The sequence below is a fragment of the Pipistrellus kuhlii genome, unplaced genomic scaffold, assembly GCF_014108245.1.
Source record: "Pipistrellus kuhlii isolate mPipKuh1 unplaced genomic scaffold, mPipKuh1.p scaffold_m20_p_4, whole genome shotgun sequence".
Lineage (NCBI taxonomy): Eukaryota > Metazoa > Chordata > Mammalia > Chiroptera > Vespertilionidae > Pipistrellus > Pipistrellus kuhlii.
This window is the reverse complement of record NW_023425540.1, coordinates 19,247,992-19,267,599: the sequence shown is the minus strand read 5'-3', so window position 1 is coordinate 19,267,599 and position 19,608 is coordinate 19,247,992. Positions and strand designations below refer to the sequence as shown.

Genomic DNA, 19,608 nt, shown 5'->3' with positions numbered 1-19,608 from the left:
AAAAAATCAATAAAATATTCTAAAATAATAATAAAAAATTAATTTAAAATGTTGCTCAGCTTCCCTGTTCTAGGAAATCCTTATCCCTTTATCAGTTCCTCTTGAACGACTGAGTTATGGAACAGTTATCTAGCACTAAGAATTCTAGGAAGATTCACTCAATGAACCCCCCCAAAATTTTTAGAAGTGTTGATGTACATGGAAACAACCTCAATATTATTATATTTGTTTCCCTTATCTGCAGGTGATACATCCCAAGACCCTCAGTAGATGCCTGCAAACATTGATATCACCAAACTCTATACGTTTACACGATGTATTTTTTTTTCTATACATACATGTTTCTCTTAAAGGAAGCACTTTAAGTCTCTTTGGCATATCTGAATTACCATCATCGCTACTCTTCTGGGTGAGGGTCATTATTAAGTAAAACAATTGTTAATTGAAAACAAGCACCAAGATACTGCACTAGCTGATCTGATATTTCAGAGGGCAGCTATGAGACATGGAACTAACAGGTGGGGAGCCCAAACATAGCTGTTGCCAGCATATCCTTTCATATCCAGAAAGGGATATTCATGGCCAGAAAGCAGAGAAGGACAACATGAACTTTTTCTTCTTTTTATGCTACTCAGAAAGGTACACAACTTAAAACCTGTGAATTGTTTATTTCTGGAATTTCCCATTGAATATTTTTGGACTACGATAGAGCGTAACAGAAACCATAGAAACTGCAGATAAGGCAGGACTACTATAAATCCATTTCTATAAGTGAGGAGAAAGATCATGAGTTTCAGGTTACGTGAGACTTTTGTGATTCCACCCCTTCCTTTATAAGGCTCAGTACTAAGAAATGTTGCTTAATATTCCTTTCATCTTTTGTAATTAATTTTTGTAATTTTATTTTTGTTTTATTTTTTATTCATCTTTATTGTTAAAAGTATTACAGATGTCCCCTTTCTGTTTTCCCGAAGAACCCTCCATCCCATCTCCCTCCCCCAAGGCCTTCACCACAGTATTGTTTGTGACTATGGGTTATGCATGTATGCATATAAGTTCTTTGGTTAATTTCTTTCCACTCACCCACTCACTCCCACCTTCCCTCTGAGATTCATTGGTCTATTCCATGCTTCTTTGTCTCTAGATCTATTTTGTTCATTAGCTCCCACATACACATGAGATCATGTCATACTGGTATTTTTCTTTAAATGGCTTATTTTGCTTAGTATAATATTCTCCAGGTTTTTCCGTGCTATCTCAAAGGGTAAGAGATCCCTTTTTTTTTTTTTACAGTTGCATAGTATTCCATGGTGTAAATGTACCACAGCTTTTTTTTTAATTCACTCATCTACTGATGGGAACGTAGGCTATTTTAAGATCTTAGCTATTGTAAACGGCACTGCTATGAACATAGGGATGCACATATTCTCTCTGACTGGTATTTCAGCTTTCTTAGGATATATTCCTAGAAATGGCAGTTCCATATTTCATTTCTTGAGGAAACTGCATACTGTTTTCCATTATGGCTGCACCAGTCTGCATCCCACCAGCAGTGTACTAGGGCTCCCTTTTCTCCACATCCTTGCTAGCACTTTCATTTGTTGATTTGTTGATGGTTGCCATTCTGACAGGTGTGAGATGACACTTCACTGTCATTTTAATTTGCATCGCTCAAATGATTAGCCACTTTGAGTATTTTTTCATATGTCTTTTTTCTGTATGTCCACCTTGGAGAGGTGTCTAATTAGGTACTTTGCCCATTTTTTTCAATTGGATCTTTCTTTTGTTAAGTTGAATGAGTTCCTTTTATATTTTGGAAATTAACCCCTTATCAGATGTATCATTGGCAAGTATGTTATGTATAGTGGGCTCTTTCTTCAATTTGTTGATGGTTTCTTTTGCTGTGCAGAAGCTTTTTATTTGATGTAGTCTCATTCGTTACTTTCTCTTTAGTCTCCCTTGCACTAGGACAGTGGTCAGCAAACTGCAGCTCCCAAGTCACATGCGGCTCTTTGGCTCCTTGAGTGTGGCTCTTCCATGGCCTGGGCGAGTCTATTTTGAAGAAGTGGCATTAGAAGAAGTTTAAGTTTAAAACAATTTGGCTCTCAAAAGAAATTTCCATCGTTGTACTGTTGCTACTTGGCTCTGTTGATTAATGAGTTTGCCAACCACTGCCCTAGGAGATGTATTAGCAAATATATTGCTACGAGAGATGTCTGAGATCTTGCTGCAAATTTTATAATTTTATGATGGCTAAAAAATAATTTTATTCTGGGAGTATATACAACATTATGGCCAAAAATTAAGTACTGCTTATTAATATGTTTATAAGTCAAAATGAGACCAAACTAAATTTTACATCTAAAAATTTGTCTGTGATACTGATCCAAATCCTCAAATTGATAAAACTAAGTTACTTAGCACAATACTTTAGCTCCCTCTTTTGGATGGCCCTGATTATATGAAAATATGAGAAAATGCCCGAATCTCCCTTTATTTCTACTGTCATTGTATAATATTTGAGACAATGTTTATTTGGTTGTTAAACTCTGTAAAATTAATAGTTTTAATCCATCTTCAAACTAAAATAAGTTAAAGCTACATCTAGTCATATTTTACTACTTGAATGCTTATTGAACACTTTGCTTTAAAGTTAACAATGCATTTTAGCAAAGTGTTATAATATATACTATTTAAAATGAATTAATATTCACCTCATTTTGTGAGGATTTTAAATCAAGTCTTAAATAAAATATTTGAGATCAGTTATTTTATAAACTATGCAATAATCCTTTTTTAAAATTAGTAATAAATGCTTTAGAAAGTACTGAATACCAGACATTGTACATTGATGAATTGCTACTTTAGAGGTTTTTAACTATGTTCCTTAATTATTTCAGTAATGACTTAGAAGATAATACATAAAGAAGTATAAACTAATATTTGCATCATCTCCTGGATATATATGTGTGTGTGTTGGGTACTATATATACATGTGTGTATATTTATGTACACACGTATGCTCTTATACTTATTAAACTTGAAGCTTGTCATATTGCAGGAGAATAAACAAAGTCAGAAAAAAATGAAGGAACTTGATGACACTCTGGCACCTGCAACTCTAAATGTCTAAGTGGAACCTTTTGAAAACTATCAGGTTTAAGCAAATTAGCAAATGCCTTCTTCTTGGTGGATTAAAAAAAAAACCCACAATGTGTTCTTTGAAACTTTTTATCTGCATCCCCATCTTTCTCTCAATCTCACCAACATTTTTTTAAAATATGTAAAATGTATCACATCTTAAGTTTCTGACTTTTAAAACAATATTTAAGAGTTGGTTGAAAAAAGCAAAAATGTCATTTCGTGGATATTTTCCACAATGGATTTAAGTTATGCTGAATTTTAAATGGCTATTTAGGAGAAAATTATGTGACCAATCATGCAAAATTTTCTCTACATAGAACCAGTTTCAAATTTTTAATGCAATCATTGAAAAACTCCAAGTTCATAAACATTTGAAATTAAATAAGCATTCTTAAAAGATGAATATCACATACGTTACTAAGTATATTGGCCAAATGGGATTATTTTCTTAATTGATGGCAGACATAGTTGCTAGTATAAAACAGTGATTAAGCTTTTTGTAAATAAGTCATATAACTATTTCTATTCACATTGTGGCATTTTGTAACGAGTAACGTTTTGTTTTGTTTTTTAGTCAAACAACAACCTCACCTTCATCCCTCTCCTCAACCTCATAGAGCCTACTGATTCTAACACTGTGTCATAGAAAGCACTTATGCATGCATGGCCAAAACCCAATTTGTCTATGTTCTAGAAAATTTAATATAAAGTTCATTAATAGTAGATACTTACATACCAGTACTGTGTGTTAGAGATTATTGAAATACTACAATATCTATTTCTGAGGATGGTTACAATTCGGGAAAAATACATTGCTCAAAACCAGTAAAATATATAAATGTTAAAGGATAGGTTATCGCAGTAATAAAGTCACAAAAAGCATCAGTGCATGTTGTATCTGTCTTTATCCATACAGTCCCTTTGTCTATTTACCTACATTAGTTCATATGACAATGATGTCTCATTAGAGTAAGATGACAAAATTCCGAACTAAAAATGATTTTTCACTAAGTGATTCTCAGGAGCTAATGACATGCTGAAAGTTCTGGGTCTCACTGTTGACACAGGCGACCCTCATATGCTTAATAAGCAGAATCCTATTAGAAAAGACAGCTGTGGCAAGAGTTTGGCAGATACAGAGTTACAACGTTATGCAATAGAACGTAAATTAAAGAATTCTGGGAATTACTATTAATGTACCAGAAACCAGAGCATATATTTTAGGATTTACATTTAGCAACAGGCACATTCCTAAGAGGCATAAATTAGAAGATTTTATTTTGCATTGATGAATATATATTTAATTTGGTATATCATATATCTGATGTTTAATGATGCCATCTAAGCAGCAAACATATGTTCTGTTGGCAAATACAGAGAAAAAATAAAATGGTCTTACCATGTGGTAAAATTAAACGAGTTTCATAAAGAGAAGGATTCCTAGTAAGAAGTGTAAAGGATCTTCAATAGGCCTGATTTTAGGATTTGACTCAGATACATTTTTACTCTTGAGACTTCATCTTCCAGCAAAGAAAACGTGTCCTGTAAGATCAACTGTGAGAGCATGATTATTTAGAGTGAAAATTAATATTCTCCCTTTAAATTCAGTGGGTTAATAGAGATATTGAGTTGTGTGGTAATTTTCATCATATTTCAGGGTGTGGTTGTGAAGTATTTCTACCTAAATTGTAAACATATTCAACTTTGCAGTGTTTTTAAAAAAGAGATGCAATTATGGGCATCATGTGTAAGATGAAAAATAACATGTTCAAATTACTGAAATAGTCCACAATAGTCAGGTGTTTTGTTGCAACTCATCTGATAAGGCACAGAGTGCACTGGATCACTTGAACTCTTGGTCTGTTATTTTTCCTCCAAGGCAAGCCATAATTCCACACTAACCTCTGTATACATCATAAGGATAATTAATTTTTACTGTAAAACACTTCTGATTCACAAGGTTTTATTGAAAAATCTTTAGAAAATCACGGAAGCTGAGAGTGCCTGATAGAGATAAAAATAAATCATTAAAACAAAGTGAAGGCTCTTGTATGAAATAATAATTATGGTCCATAAGCAGAGGGTTTGATTAATTCAATAGTCTGCACGTGATGTTAGACCAGTGGGGTGGAAACTCAATCTGTTCCTTAATAATTTCTCCTTATGAACCCAGCCTACCTAATAAAGAGGGAATATGCTAATTGACTGGCATGCCCTCATAAAGATGGTAGCACCCACAGCCAATAAGGAGGGATTATGGTAATTGACTGCCTTGCCGTCAAAGATAGCGGCACCCATAGACACAAGATGGCAGTGCCCAGTCCCCTCAGTCCTGCCTCCAGAATCCCCCAGTCTCCTCTTCCCCCCAGCCACCCAGGGCTGGCCCAAGGCACAAGCAATCCTCAGATGGTGGCTGCCCAGCTTCCCAGGACTGCCCAAGGCTCAGGTAAGGCCAAGGCTTGCACTGCTGGCAGTGGCAGTAGCAGAGGTGTGATGGGGTGTCACCTTCCCCTGATTGTCAAGTCACCGCCCACTCCTGAGGGCTCCGGACTATGTGAGGGGCAGGCTGGGCTGAGGGACACCCATCCACTGCATGAATTTTCATACACCAGGCCTCTAGTATTATATAAACACTAGTAAGTTACATTTGTGCCAATTTTACTACTTTTCTTTGATATGTTGTTTTAAAAAGCCCCCTTGATTTGTTTAGGAAAACGATCTCTCATAGAATTACTTTTAAAAAGGAAATCACTGCCCTAACTGGTTTGGCTCAGCGGATAGAGCATCAGCCTGTGGACTCAAGAGTCTCAGGTTCGATTCCTTGGTTGTGGCCATATACCCAGTAGGGAGTGTGCAGGAAGCAGCTGATTGATGTGTCTAATTCTCTATCCCCATCCTTTCCTCTCTGTTAAAAAAAAAAATCAATAAAATATATATTTTAAAAAAAAGAAAATAACCTATGTTAATTACCTTTTTAATTCTCAAAATAAATACTGCTTTATTAGGATTACAGCACAGTGGTTATTTCATGTGTACCGAGTCAGACTCCCTCAGTGTAAATTTCAGCTGCCACTGGAGAAGCCCTTTGCCCAAAAGATCCCCAGAAACACTGCTGTAGCCAAGCAATTTCCTATAACAAGGCATACTGCACATTATGGGAAATTTTCAGGTATTTTGGTCGGAAGGTGTTAGGGTAGGCTTATGGAGTTTGGAAATATAGCAGAGGGAATTTTGTAAGTGCTTATAAAGTAGGATGACACTTGATTGGGGACTATCAGGAAATTGGGGTAATTTTGTAGCTGTGCATTAGCTTCTGCCAAGAAAGCTAGAAAAAGAGTTTGAAGTTGACTTTGACAAGGAAGTAGAAACCAGGAGAGGAAGATATCTGGTCATTTGGGGGGGAGGGATACATAGCACTCCTGCTTTTTCTAATTCACTCACAGCTATTGAATGAGCTTATCGGATGCTGATATTCTGTTAAGTTATTTTGGATCAGCAGGGAAAACTATCACAGCTCTTAATTTCCATGTAGGTACGAGTATCAGAACTAATTTTTGTTTCTCATCACCTAACAGGAATTATCTTGGGCAATATATTTAAACACTTGGCACTTTCATATTTTTTGTGTATTAAATATAAATAATAGCACCTTCATCAGGTTGGTTTGAAGACTGATATGTGATTTAAGATACATGTATCAGTCAAAAGGACTAGGGTGTGCAGTGAAGTCTTTTCAAAAAGTTTATTTTTCTCTCCCATTGTATATTTATCAGAGGTTGGCTGGTAGGGTTGTGGGGTAGCCCCTCTCATCATTTTGGTTTATAGGCTAACAAGTTTTGCTATTTGGCATTGGCAAAGGAAACACGACAGTGACAGGCTCACGGAACAGTTCATAAAACCCCTTTCCAGAAAGAACCTACATTGCATCTACTCAAACTTTCCTAGCTAAATAGCTTCACAGAACTTCAGGATGGCATAGAAGCACAACCCCAATGGGCTGGGATGATGGAGGCATGGGTTGTATGGGAACAGAATAAATGGCCGCACACACTGTGAGACACTTAGAACGGTGACTGGTCCCTCAAATGTGCTTAATGAATGCCAGCTATCACAATAATAAAGGACTATTATGTTACTATGATCTTAATTTTCCTTCCTTCCACGGGTTTAATTATTACATTCACATGTGATTTTATTTTCATATGGACTTTTCAAATGAAATAAACAGGATTATTATTATCAATGTCTGAAAATGAGATATTTTTTTTTTTTGTGCTCAAATAGGTGACTTGCAAAGGTAAACATGCTATTGTATATTTATACTAAAATACCTTAAAATTTTAGTTAGGGGGTATTTGAAATATGAAACCTTCAGTTAGATCATGGTGATTGCTTATTTCAAACTGTGGCTCAGGAGCCACAGGCGGCTCTTTGGCCCCTTGAGTGTGGCTCTTCCACAAAATTCCACAGCCTGGGCGAGTCTATTTTGAAGAAGTGGCATTAGAAGAAGTGTAAGTTTAAAAAATTTGGCTCTCAGAAGAAATTTCAATTGTTGTACTGTTGAAAGTTGACTAATGAGTTTGCCGACCACTGGCTTATTTTATTTTTTTGATTGGCTAGATTACACTTGATAAAGTTAAATAATATGGAGGCCCATTAAAATGTTGCCAAATGGTACTCTAGGCTCACGTAATGCTGTGACTGTGTAGTGCTAATTGAAAACATTACCATGGTGATTGCAATAATGACATTTAAATTGGCATCAGTGCCAAGAAATGTTTGCAAGAAGCTCTCCTAGTATTACACAGTACATTTCAAGAATATAAGTGTAATTTTTCTGGTGTCTACATTCATATTGGCTGAGGAAAACAAATATATATGCATATGTTTAACATATATTTGAGAATAATAACTAAATGGAAATATTCATGTTTTATATTGAATATGTGATTTAATATTTTAATATTATATCCTTCTATATTACATTTCCTCTTTGAATTCTCAAAATGTTTTAAGACATATGATATTTAACTCAACCCACTGAACATTAAGGATTTTAAATATATTATGTAGTCCCCTAACACATATTTTGAATCTTCTGTGCTGTGCAAGACTGTTTTGGGTTATAGTCTGAAAAGAGAGAGTAATTTAATGGTAGCTAATTTTAAAAGAACATTTAAAAGTCTTTCAAGAGAATTAGTAGCAGCTCTATGAGTATTATTAGCTTTATTAGAAGCCCGGTGCATGAGTTCGTGCACCAGTAAGGTCCCTTGGCCTGGCCTGCGGGATTGGGCTGACCCTGGCTCTCAGACATCCTCTGAGAGGTACCAGATTGCGAGAGGAGACAGGCCAGGCTGAGGGATTCACCGGCGCACAACTGGAGCCTGGGAGGGACACAGGAGGTTGGCCAGCCAGGGAGGGGCCATAGGAGGGCTCCAGGGCATGTCCAGCCCATCTCATTCAGTCCTAATGGGCAGGATCCCAGCAGCAAGTAGGAACATCTGCCTCCTGGTGGTCAGTGTATGCTATAGAGACTGGTCAACCAGTAGACTAACTGTCCCCTGCTGGTCAGTGCACATTATCACACACAGTTGAATGGCCTTAGCATAGTACACTTTGATTGATTGAATGAATGACCAGACAACTGGACACTTAGAAAATTAGGCTTTTATTATATAGGAATGGTGCATATTGGGGGGGGGGGGCGCGGGAAGGGGAGCATCCATCAGCCCAGTTTGCACCCTCTCACAAACCAAGAGCCCTCGGGGGATGTCTGCCAGGGGGGATCTGGACTAAGCCAATAGTCAGACACCTTAGTGCTGCTGAGGAGAGGCTCCTGCTACCATCTGGACTAAGCCAATAGTCAGACACCTTAGTGCTGCTGAGGAGAGGCTCCTGCTACCATCAATGTGCTCACAGCCCTCAGTCTGGCTTGTGACTTTGCTGAGCTTCCTTTGTGGGAGTGCACTGACCACCAGGAGGCAGCTCCTGCATTGAGCATCTGCCCCCTGATGGTTGTTCCCAGTAGTTCCTGCTGTGAGGGTCAATTTGCATATTACCCTTTTATTATATAGGATTATTATGACACTCTTTCACAAATTAAGAAACTGAGACAGAGAAGAGTTTCTTGAAAAAGTTACATAACTATTAATAGTATGTAGTACAGTCTTTTGAAATGATTCTCAGTTTGTGGTCTTAAAAAAGTCTTCATGTTACCTCTCTGTCCTTAATATTATGGTCTCAATAACATGGAAGCACAGAGGAAAAAAATAATATTTTACCTTTACCTGAAAAAGTTAAGGGAATACTACAAATGGTTAATAAATATTAATATTTAAGCAGCATTATATTGGATTCCTAGAGCTACTGTAACAAAGTACAATGAGTAAGAGAATATGGTACGGGAGGAATGAAATAGGACAGAGAGGTGGGGGGGGGGGGACATAACACCAATATTGCCTCAAATTGAGTCTAGCATTGGCCTGATCACAGAGAGAGGCTCTGAGAATGAAGACTCTTGAGCAAAGGGTCTGGATATTCGTACTTCAATGTCATTGGTGGTGAGTGAAATAACATCCCTACTTTGGTGATTCTCATCAGTTTAGGAAAATTCCTGGAAGAAGAGGTAGATCTAAGCAGTTGGAAGCCAAACCTAAAGGTAGTTGGCTTTGTCAATGGCATGTGCATGGATGACCAATATCTACTGCAGGCTTCACAGTAACATTTGCAATAAACTTTGAATGAGCTTATACCTTTAAAACAGTAAATGTAATACCTTACAATGACCTTCTCAAATCTAATTTATAGTTTCCTAGGCAGATGTATATTCCTTTATTGCACCTTAATAGAATATTCTATCTAATAAAAAGTAATATGCAATTTAACGATCACTCTGCTATACCCACGAGCCACGCCCACCAGCCATGCCCATCAGCCAATCAGAGTGGGCATGCAAGTTAATTCCAACCAAGATGGCTGCAGCCACAGAGAGCAAGAGGGAGGCTTGGGTTTCCCTGGCAATTGAGGAAGCCAAGCTTTCCACATACCCTGGCAGGCTCAGGCCTCCACTCAAGGCTACAAAGTTTCAATTATAGAAGGTAAATAGATCCCAACAGAAATGGTGGCAGCCACTGAGCTGGAAGAGTAGGAGGCTAGCGTTGCCTCGGGCAATGGAGGAAGCCAAGCTTCTGCAGCCCTGGCTGGTTCAGGCCTCCACTCCAGTCTACAAAGTTTCAATTGTAGAAGATACATAAATTCCAACAGAAATGGCTTCCACCAAGAAGCAAGCAGGAGGCTTGGCTCCTCTCAAAGCTACAAAGTTTCAATTGTAGAAGATAAATAAACCCCAGATACTGGGGCCTCTGCTTCGATTGCTAGGAGATGTGCAAACTACCACAGGCCCCTCGCCGTGGCTGCCCCACACCCCAAGGAAACCCCCACCCTGATTCAGGACACCCTTCAGGGAAAACCAGCTGGCCCCCACCCATGCACCAGGCCTCTATCCTATTGAATAAAAGAGTAATATGCAGATTGACCATTACTCCAATACACAAGATGGCTATCCCCATGTGACACAAGATGGCCACCACAAGATGGACAGCAGGGAGGGCAGTTGGGAAGGACCAGGCCTGCAAGGGAGGGAAGTTGGGGGCAATCAAGCCTGCAGGGGAGGGCAGTTAGGGGTGACCAGGCTGGCAGAGGAGGGAAGTTGTGGGCAACCAGGCCTGCAGGGAATTGCAGTTGTGGGGGGCCCAGGCCTGCAGTTGTTGGGGGAACAGGGACTAGGCATGCAGGGGAGGGCAGTTAGGGCAAATATGCTGTCAAGAGAGCAGTTAGACATCAGTCAGGCTGGCATGGGAGTGGTTAGGGGGTAATCAAGCTGGCAGGCAGAAACAGTTTGGGGCAATCAGGAAGGCAGGCATGTGAGCAGTTGGTAGCCAGCAGTCCTGAATTGTGAGAGGGATGTCCGATTGCCCTGGAGGGGTCCCAGATTGGAGAGGGTGCAGGCTGGGCTTAGGGACACACACACCTTACATAAGAACTAGAAGCCTGGTGAATTTCTTGCACCAGGCTTCTACAATAGTTCTTATATACTCATGGATTTGTAAACATTTTATATGTTTCTATCTATTTAGTAATTGTCCATTTTTATACTCATATTATCCCTTCATTGGTTAGTTGGGAGCCCTTCAAATGAACTCTTGAGTCCTTTTGACAAGAACCCAATTGTCTTTGCTTACTTCTTTGCATTTGGATACAAGATGTTTCAAAGTCATCTTGCACAAATTCTCCCTAAGACCTTGTATTAACTATTTATCTCAGGAAAAGTGCTTCCTTTAGGAGACACGGTATTTAGAGTCCACAATCTCAGATGAAGGTGTTATTAAGTGTCTTTATGTTGATAGGATGGTGTGCATTTTCCTTGGCTTTATTATAGCCCAATGTATGCTGCTGCATATTAAGTATTCATGCCTCCTCAGTTTGAAAATCATTTTGCCCAGTTTTCAGTATTTAATAACACAGTGACTAAATATGTCACCATTTATTTGTGATAATATTAAATGTTTATTTTACCCCACACCAGTAATATTGTTAGTTAACATTCTTAAAAAGTTAAGAGTAGATACCTCTCTTCTTTTTAAGTCTCTGACAGGCTAAAATTATTTACCCATATGGCATACCTCCAAATTAAATTATTTCCAAAATAATACCACCTAAATTGTCTTAGTTTTTCCTTGTTCTATTATATTTTAGGGAATGTATTAACTGAGTAATTAATTATAATAATATCTTGGCCAACCTCAAAAGGGATATTATTATAATAGAAGGTCATACATCAATGTTGATACCCTTGGTTTCCATTCAGGAGACCCTCACTACGGGTGAAAATGCTTGCTTGCTTATCTGCTTTTAATTGAAAGTCCATGCTTTTTCCATATAACAAAAAGTTATTGATCATACTTTTCTCAAATACTGGAAATAGTTTGTTTACATGTCTTTTTACTCTATAATAACATACATTTTATGTGTTTTTAAATTTTATTATATGTAATGTTATTATTGTTTGATAGAACATTGGCAAAATATGATTCAAGAGTCTCTCATTTGATAACAGGTTCATACTGCCAATTTTCTAGGCAAGAACTAATGCTAAATTTCAAAGCTGAGTGTTTAATAGTGTTAACTATTAAGTTCTGCTTATATAAAGCTGGCAGCTCATATTTGTTCCATCAATTTCTGTGTTGTTGTTTTTTTAATTATTTTATAACATTTATTTAGAGAAGGACAGACCTTAAAATACAATGTGACAATATTTGGGCATGGATTCTTGAAAAAAAAATCAATAAATTATTTTAGAGGATATATATGTGTGTATATATACATACACATATATACATATACATACATACACATATATGAAATAAATAAGCATACATATATATTGATACATACACATATATGAAATAAAAATAATAAATAATGATCTATTACATATATATTCATATATATATATATATCTACCTATTGTTGTATAATAAATATAAGGATTATCAATTAGAATGAAAAATTTATATATTAAGACATTATCCCTAAATAGTTCCTTGATTATATAATACTCTTAATTTTGGTGCTTAGTCATAGGATTTGATCTATATATGTGTCACTTACATAACTGAGCTGTCAGACTTGTGTTTCCAACTGATATAAAAACATACTAATGTGTTGGAAAAATAACTGGCTGGCTAGCATAGGAATCAGACATATGTGGGAATTAGCTAAACCCACAAAACAAATGAATAATCAGAAATGGTTGTCTTCATTTCTCCAAACTTCATATATCTCATCTGGGAAGGATTTAAGTTTATGACCAAATCTCACAGTTGTTGCTTTTTAAATATACATAGGTTTATTTGTGTGGAAGTAGTCTGTTGATGACAAATTGTATAATAAGGTACTAAAATCAGTTCCATCCACCTGTCTTATACCTTTATTTCATCTAAAAAGCTTTGCTTGAAAAACAAGATTGAAATTATTAAAATGTTTTATCTGTGTTTAAACTATGGGGATAATAAATAAAAGCATAATTTAATTTTGGATGTAGATTTTATAAGTTAAACATTTACTTAATTATAGCAAGGCCCTTTTTTTTTAAATTCACAAATAGCCAAAAACTATTTTTCTTAAATGCTATTGAAATATAATTTAAGGGAACAGGGAATAATAATAAAACTATTTTCAGTTTTTAAAGTTTAAAAGATCCAAGTAAATTCTCTGGTTACAAAATCAAAGTTAACCCAAATTTAAAATACTATTACTTATAATCCATCAGATGGTATTTATTTGTTAATAAAAAGGTGATTAAGATGTAGAGCATTTAAGGCTGATAGAGATAATTAAACAGAAAAATTTAGTAATCATCTTGTTGCTGTTGAATGAATAAAGGATACGGATAGTTTTAAATAAAGTCTGTGAGAATATGTTTTATATCTTAAATGTAAAGAATTATGCCAAGAATTATAAGGAAAAAATGTAGGTATTTCATGAAAGGGCTTCAGAGTTCAAATAAACATTCTATCATTTATAGCAATCTTGATGTTAAATTTATACTAATTTCACATTATTCAATTTTAAAATTAATATTACTCTTCACTGCTAAATATATTCCACTTGTTAGGAAAAACAAAAATTATTTTATTTTTTAAATTTATTTTTATTAAATTTGTTAGGGTGACATTTGTTAATAGGAGCATTATTTGAAAAGGCACATTTCCTCCCAGTTCAACTCTTTCCATATCTCTATCAACTTGTTTATGGAATAGAATATTAAATAAATGTATGTAATACTAGTCTCAAGTTGTGGATTATCCATTTTATGCATGGATCACTAATCAATTTTTCAAATACATATTAAGTAGCTATTGCATGTCAATAACTGTTTTTTACAGGATACGATGATTTACAAAATATCTCAGCACCATAGAAGCTACATTATAATAAGGGGAATGAATCAATAAATTTATAATCTACTAAATAAAAGAGAGAATTAAAATCATGGTAAATGACATAAAGAAAATAAATGTGTGGTATGAAAGAAATCAATAGAGACTGACATGGGGTAAGCTATTTTTGAAGAAGTTGTTTAGAAGACTTCTCCAAAAAGCAGAACATTGTATAGAGGCTGAATATAATGAGAAAGATGGCTATGGATGACCCAGAGAGATAGTTGCAGGTGAGACTGTGCGTCAAGACAAAGACCTTGAACTGGGCAAGCATTTGAAGCCTATGAAAAAGGCCTCCTGGCGGGTGCCTATGAAGCAGTGTTACTTAGCAGCAGTATAATGACTATAAGCATTGTCATCAGTAATACAGAATTCAAATCCTCAGTTCCTCCTTCTTTCCACAGGTGCCTACCACCCTGTGATATTAGTATGTTACTTCAACAAGAAAAACCTCAATTTAATCCTCTAACACAGCCATTCCTTCTTCGTAATATTAACAGAGATGAAAGTTAAATAAAAATGTTTGAGAAAATTGCCTAGATTATAGAAGGCAAGTTAGAATAAACGTTGGTTGCCAGCATCCAGCATCCAGCATCAGGGTAAGCCCAAGTGCAATGGCATACCAAGATTTAATTCTCAATTCTTCTCTCTGGGCAATCATTGAACCTATTTGTACCTCAGTTTCCTCATATGAATATGAGGAAGAGTTGCCCTAACTGGTTTGGTTCAGTGGATAGAGTGTCAGCATGCAGACTGAAGGGTCCCAGGTCAGATTCTGGCCAAGGGCACATGCCAGGGTTATGGACCTGATTCCCAGTAGGGGGCGTGCAGGAGGCAGCCAATCAATGATTATCTCTCATCATTGATGTTTCTCTCTCTCCCCTGTTTCTCTTCCTCTCTGAAATAAATAAAAATAGATTTTAAAAAGAATATAAGGAAATATATAAGACTCCACTTTCAAAGTCTATCATCCTATATAATAAAAGGCTAATATGCAAATAGATAAAATGGGGGGAATGACCAGTTGCTATGATGCACACTAACCACCAAGGACAGACGCTCTACCCAGGAGCTGTGCCCGGTGTTCAGTGCATTTCCACAGGGGGAGCACCACTCAGCCAGAAGCCCTGAGCCAAGCTCATGGCTGCTGAGCCTAAGCCATCATTTGGACATCTCCTAAGGGCTCCCAGACTGCAAGAGGGCACAGGCTGGGCTGAGGGGACCCCCACCCCCACGAGTGCATTAATTTCATGCACCAGGCAGGCCTCTAGTAAATATATAAATTAAATTATATAAATTAAATGATGTAAAATCAGAATAGTGAATTCTTTCCTCCCTATTATTAATTATGTTAGCAAGAGCAGCATAAAAATTATTTATTTTGAATAAAAATAACAAAACCTTAATTCTTTATTTTTCTAACAGAACTGCTTTTCCACTCAATGAATGGCTCAATCATCCACCCAGTTCACAAATTAAAAATCTAAAAATTATATTTCTTATTTTTCCACTCTTTATAATTACCAATACATGAGAAGGTAGTTTTTAATCTTGTGAATATATGGGTTTTGTCTATATCATAGACAAAATAGGTCTTATTCTCCAGGAACAGATACAGAGGTGAGGATTTGTGTGCAAGTGATTAGCTGATACATTGTTCCCAGACCTGGAAGCTAGGGAAAGAGTGGGGAAAAAACAAGACAGGATATAATCAAAAGAAGGTCTAATGTTAGTCAAAGTCCCAGCCCCAGCATGATTCTACGGGGGAGCTCTGTGCTGTATAGCACATTTAAGTTTTCATGTCTCTGCACCTGTTATACAATAGCTCAGGGATTTGGTGGGAGATAATTGTCAGGTTGTAGGCGCTTTAAGCTCCCTCTGCATGTGGGCAAAGTGGCTCCAGTAGACAAAGGAAGTCCTCCAAAGAGAACTGCAGGTGCAAGCCATAAGAAGAAGCAAACCATACAAAAACTGTAGTGTATGGTGTGTGTGTGTGTGTGTGTGTGTGTGTGTGTGTACATATTTCTTTGTGTGGGCATATTAAATGTAGCTAAGGAAACCTGAACAGAGATCCACTCTCTATTTCAAGTCATTTCTCTATATGCCATTGTCATCTTCTACCGGACTTGAGTGATAGATTCTAACTGATCCCCCTTTAACCAAACCCTTTCCTACCCTCTCAGGGGTCCTCAAACTTTTAAAAGTGGGGTCCAGATCACGGTCCCTCAGAGAGCTGGAGGGTTGGACTATATGAACTACTAATTCCTACTGTAACACCTCGGCTGCGCTCACTGCCCAAAAAACCTGGTGGGCCGGATCAGACTCCTCTGCAGGCCGCATGTGGCCCGCGGGCCGTAGTTTGAAGACGCCTACTCAACTTTGTAGCCAGATTTAACCTTTTATAAGCATGCCATGTTAAAATATCCAAAATGCTTTTTAAGGCACTTAAAATGAATGCAATATTGTAGCTTTAGAATCCCAAACCCTGCCAAAGTCACTGGCTCCAACTAATACAATTGGACTTTTTTGAGTAAAGGCTTACATTCCATCCGTAGTGGGCATCTTAGTTAGAACAGACCTCAGGAAATGAAGAATGCTCTCCAATTTCTCTGGCAAGGGTTATCAGAAAAGACAATGGCCTAAGGAATCTCTCAGTGAGAAGAAATCAGGGTAATCAGTATGGTCAACTAAGGAATTGGTTAAATTTTATGAGCGTGAGATATCAGCTGATGATATTGACATTAACAATGACAACTGACATTCCCTGATGTTATTTTCCACTGCACCATCTCTAAGAAACAATATGAATGTCATATTCTGAGCTAGTGACTACTAGACTTTCCATTACACTTTTTCTAAGCACTCTTTGACATTGTAGTTTTCTGATATTAATCAAAGAATTTTATATTGCTTGGATCTCAAACTAGTTCTGACACTTATTTATCAAATTACTTATATTCTTAATGTGTCAGTATTTTCATAGTATATGCTGTTGTAAAAATAAGTCCTTGAACTACAAATGACTATTAAAAGTTCAACAAAATATTAATGATAACCTGGGAACCAGGTACTAATTATATTCCTTTGATAGAGAGAGTAGTTAAGACCTAGTAATGTGGGTAAATATTCCAAACTTTCACAGATAATTAAGATAAAGCCAAGCTAGAAGTTTATATTTGGTCTTTATGCCTTGATAAATGCAACTTAATTATGGGTGTAGTAGAGGCCCGGTGCACAAAATGTGTGCACTCAGGGGGAGGGGATACCTCAGCCCATGAGCCAAGCTTCTGGCTAAGCAACACTACCCCTGTGGGAGCCCACTGACTACCAGGGGGAAACTCCTGCATTGAGCATCTGCCCCCTGGTGGTCAGTGCATGTCATAGCAACTGGTCGTTCTGTTCAGTCAATTTGCATATTGTCTTTTTACTGTATAGGATGCTCTGGCATTGAGCATTTGGGTTATGCCAAGGTAAATCTGAATCCATTATCAGGACTTTTCAAACACAAGTTAGAAATATCTATTGGTTGCTTTCATATTAAATCTGACTCTATAAATTCCAATATTTCATCAGATTGAGAAAGCTTAGTTCAAAGTGAGAAAGAAAAGAGAGACAGAATCAGAGACAGAGAATAGTACTCAAGTACTCAACACCCCAATTCTAGTTTTCATAGACAGGAAATGCCCAGTAGCCTCTTTGTCCCTTCATTCTTTCTTTTCCACACTTAATTTGATTTTATAATTCAATTAATTCTTCTTTTTCCTACACTAGTTTGAAATGGGTTTCTATTGCTTACCAAGTCATTACCATCATCATAAGCAGCAGTATTATCGTCTCACATCTACCAAATTAAATGCTGCATAAATTTGCTGAAACTGGTTTGGCTCAGTGGATAGAGCGTCGGCCTGCAGACTGAAAGGTCCCAGGTTCGATTCCGGTCAAGGGCATGCACCTTGGTTGCAGGCACATCCCCAGTAGGGTGTGTGCAAGAGGCAGCTGATTGATGATTCTCTCTCATGGATGTTTCTAACTCTATCCCTCTCCCTCTCTGTAAAGAATCAATCAAATATATTTTAAAAATGCTGCCTAAGTTTAAACTGATGTATTAATAAATAAAATGAGTTGAGATGCCAAATGAGTTATGGTATCTCATTCAATAAGATTCTACTTGCTATCGCAATAGAGAGACATTCTTAGTTTCAAAAACTGGATCAAAGTATCTCACACCTAGTTTCACAATACCAGTTTGTGTGCTCTTTTTTCTTGTTAGGAAATAAACGAGTTGTTGTTTTTAAATTATCAGGTAAAATGTTTCCATGCAGAACATGTTCAACCTAGTCTCAAATAAATTTGAGTGACTCACTCAACTGATTGTTGGGGGAAATAATAGCTGTCAATTGTAAAGATCAGCATCGTATGGCGCCATGTATTGCAAGACACAATCCAAAGTATATTTGGTATCACTGAATTTTCCTTGAGACACCGTCTCAACTTATTACAGAAGAACAAGAGGAGGTGGAAGAAAAACAAGAGGAGAAAACAGCTAGTAAAATGTAGTAGATTGTGGGCAGAAAACAGTTTTATGTAAAGTACGTAGGTTCATATATATGCATATGCTAATAAATAATCCACTAATGGCCTCTATGATCTTTGATGTATTGTAGAGATTATTTTTTTCAAAATATCGAATATTTTAGGTTACAAATATATTCACATTTATATGCTGCAATATAATTATATTAAAGTCAGTTATTAATTTCTTGTATAGTTTAATTGTGATATATATATGTCTTCCTACTTATCTATATAAGTTTTTAAGGATAGTTCACTGATATAACATGAAAAATTATATATATATATTGTATATATATATATATATACACACACACACACACACACACACACATACACATATATATATATATATATATTTATATATATAAATTTAAATAACATTTAGAAAGTTTTACAGTTTACAGGTCATTTGAAAGTGAGACACAATCTAACAAACCATTTTCTCCCCCTACTCCTCAGGGGAAATAGACCGTACATTGAATTTGATATCCTGCTGAAGCCGCAAATAATGAGGACTTACCATTGCCTACCACTATTCATCTGGACCTATATGTTTTATGCAGTTGATGCTATCCCATTACAAGACAAAGCTAACAGTGGTTTGCCAAGCAAAAGGATGATGAGTTTGACAAAAGATGATGGTAAAATGCTGCATCGCACCAAGCGTGGCTGGATGTGGAATCAGTTCTTTTTGTTGGAAGAGTACACAGGTACAGATACACAATATGTGGGCAAGGTAAGAATTTTTATATGATAATATAGAGGCTGAAAGTGGGTTATATTTTACAGTGACTTTTTGACATCACTAATGATTATTCAAACGATATTTGACTAATTGTGGTGTGCAAAAGGCGTGATATATTTCAGTAGAGAACAGTAAGAAATGTAA

At 36.6% G+C, this 19,608-nt stretch overlaps 1 protein-coding gene across 1 annotated transcript in view; it reads left to right on the top strand.

Moving 5' to 3' along the window:
• The window catches only part of CDH9 (cadherin 9), a 92,252-nt gene that overhangs the window by 14,795 nt on the left and 57,849 nt on the right, over nt 1-19,608 (top strand). The window contains exon 2 of the mRNA XM_036410829.2: nt 19,179-19,455. Within this exon, the coding sequence (XP_036266722.1) occupies nt 19,228-19,455 (228 nt within the window). The 5' untranslated portion in view covers nt 19,179-19,227. The remainder of the gene's footprint in view (nt 1-19,178; nt 19,456-19,608) is intronic.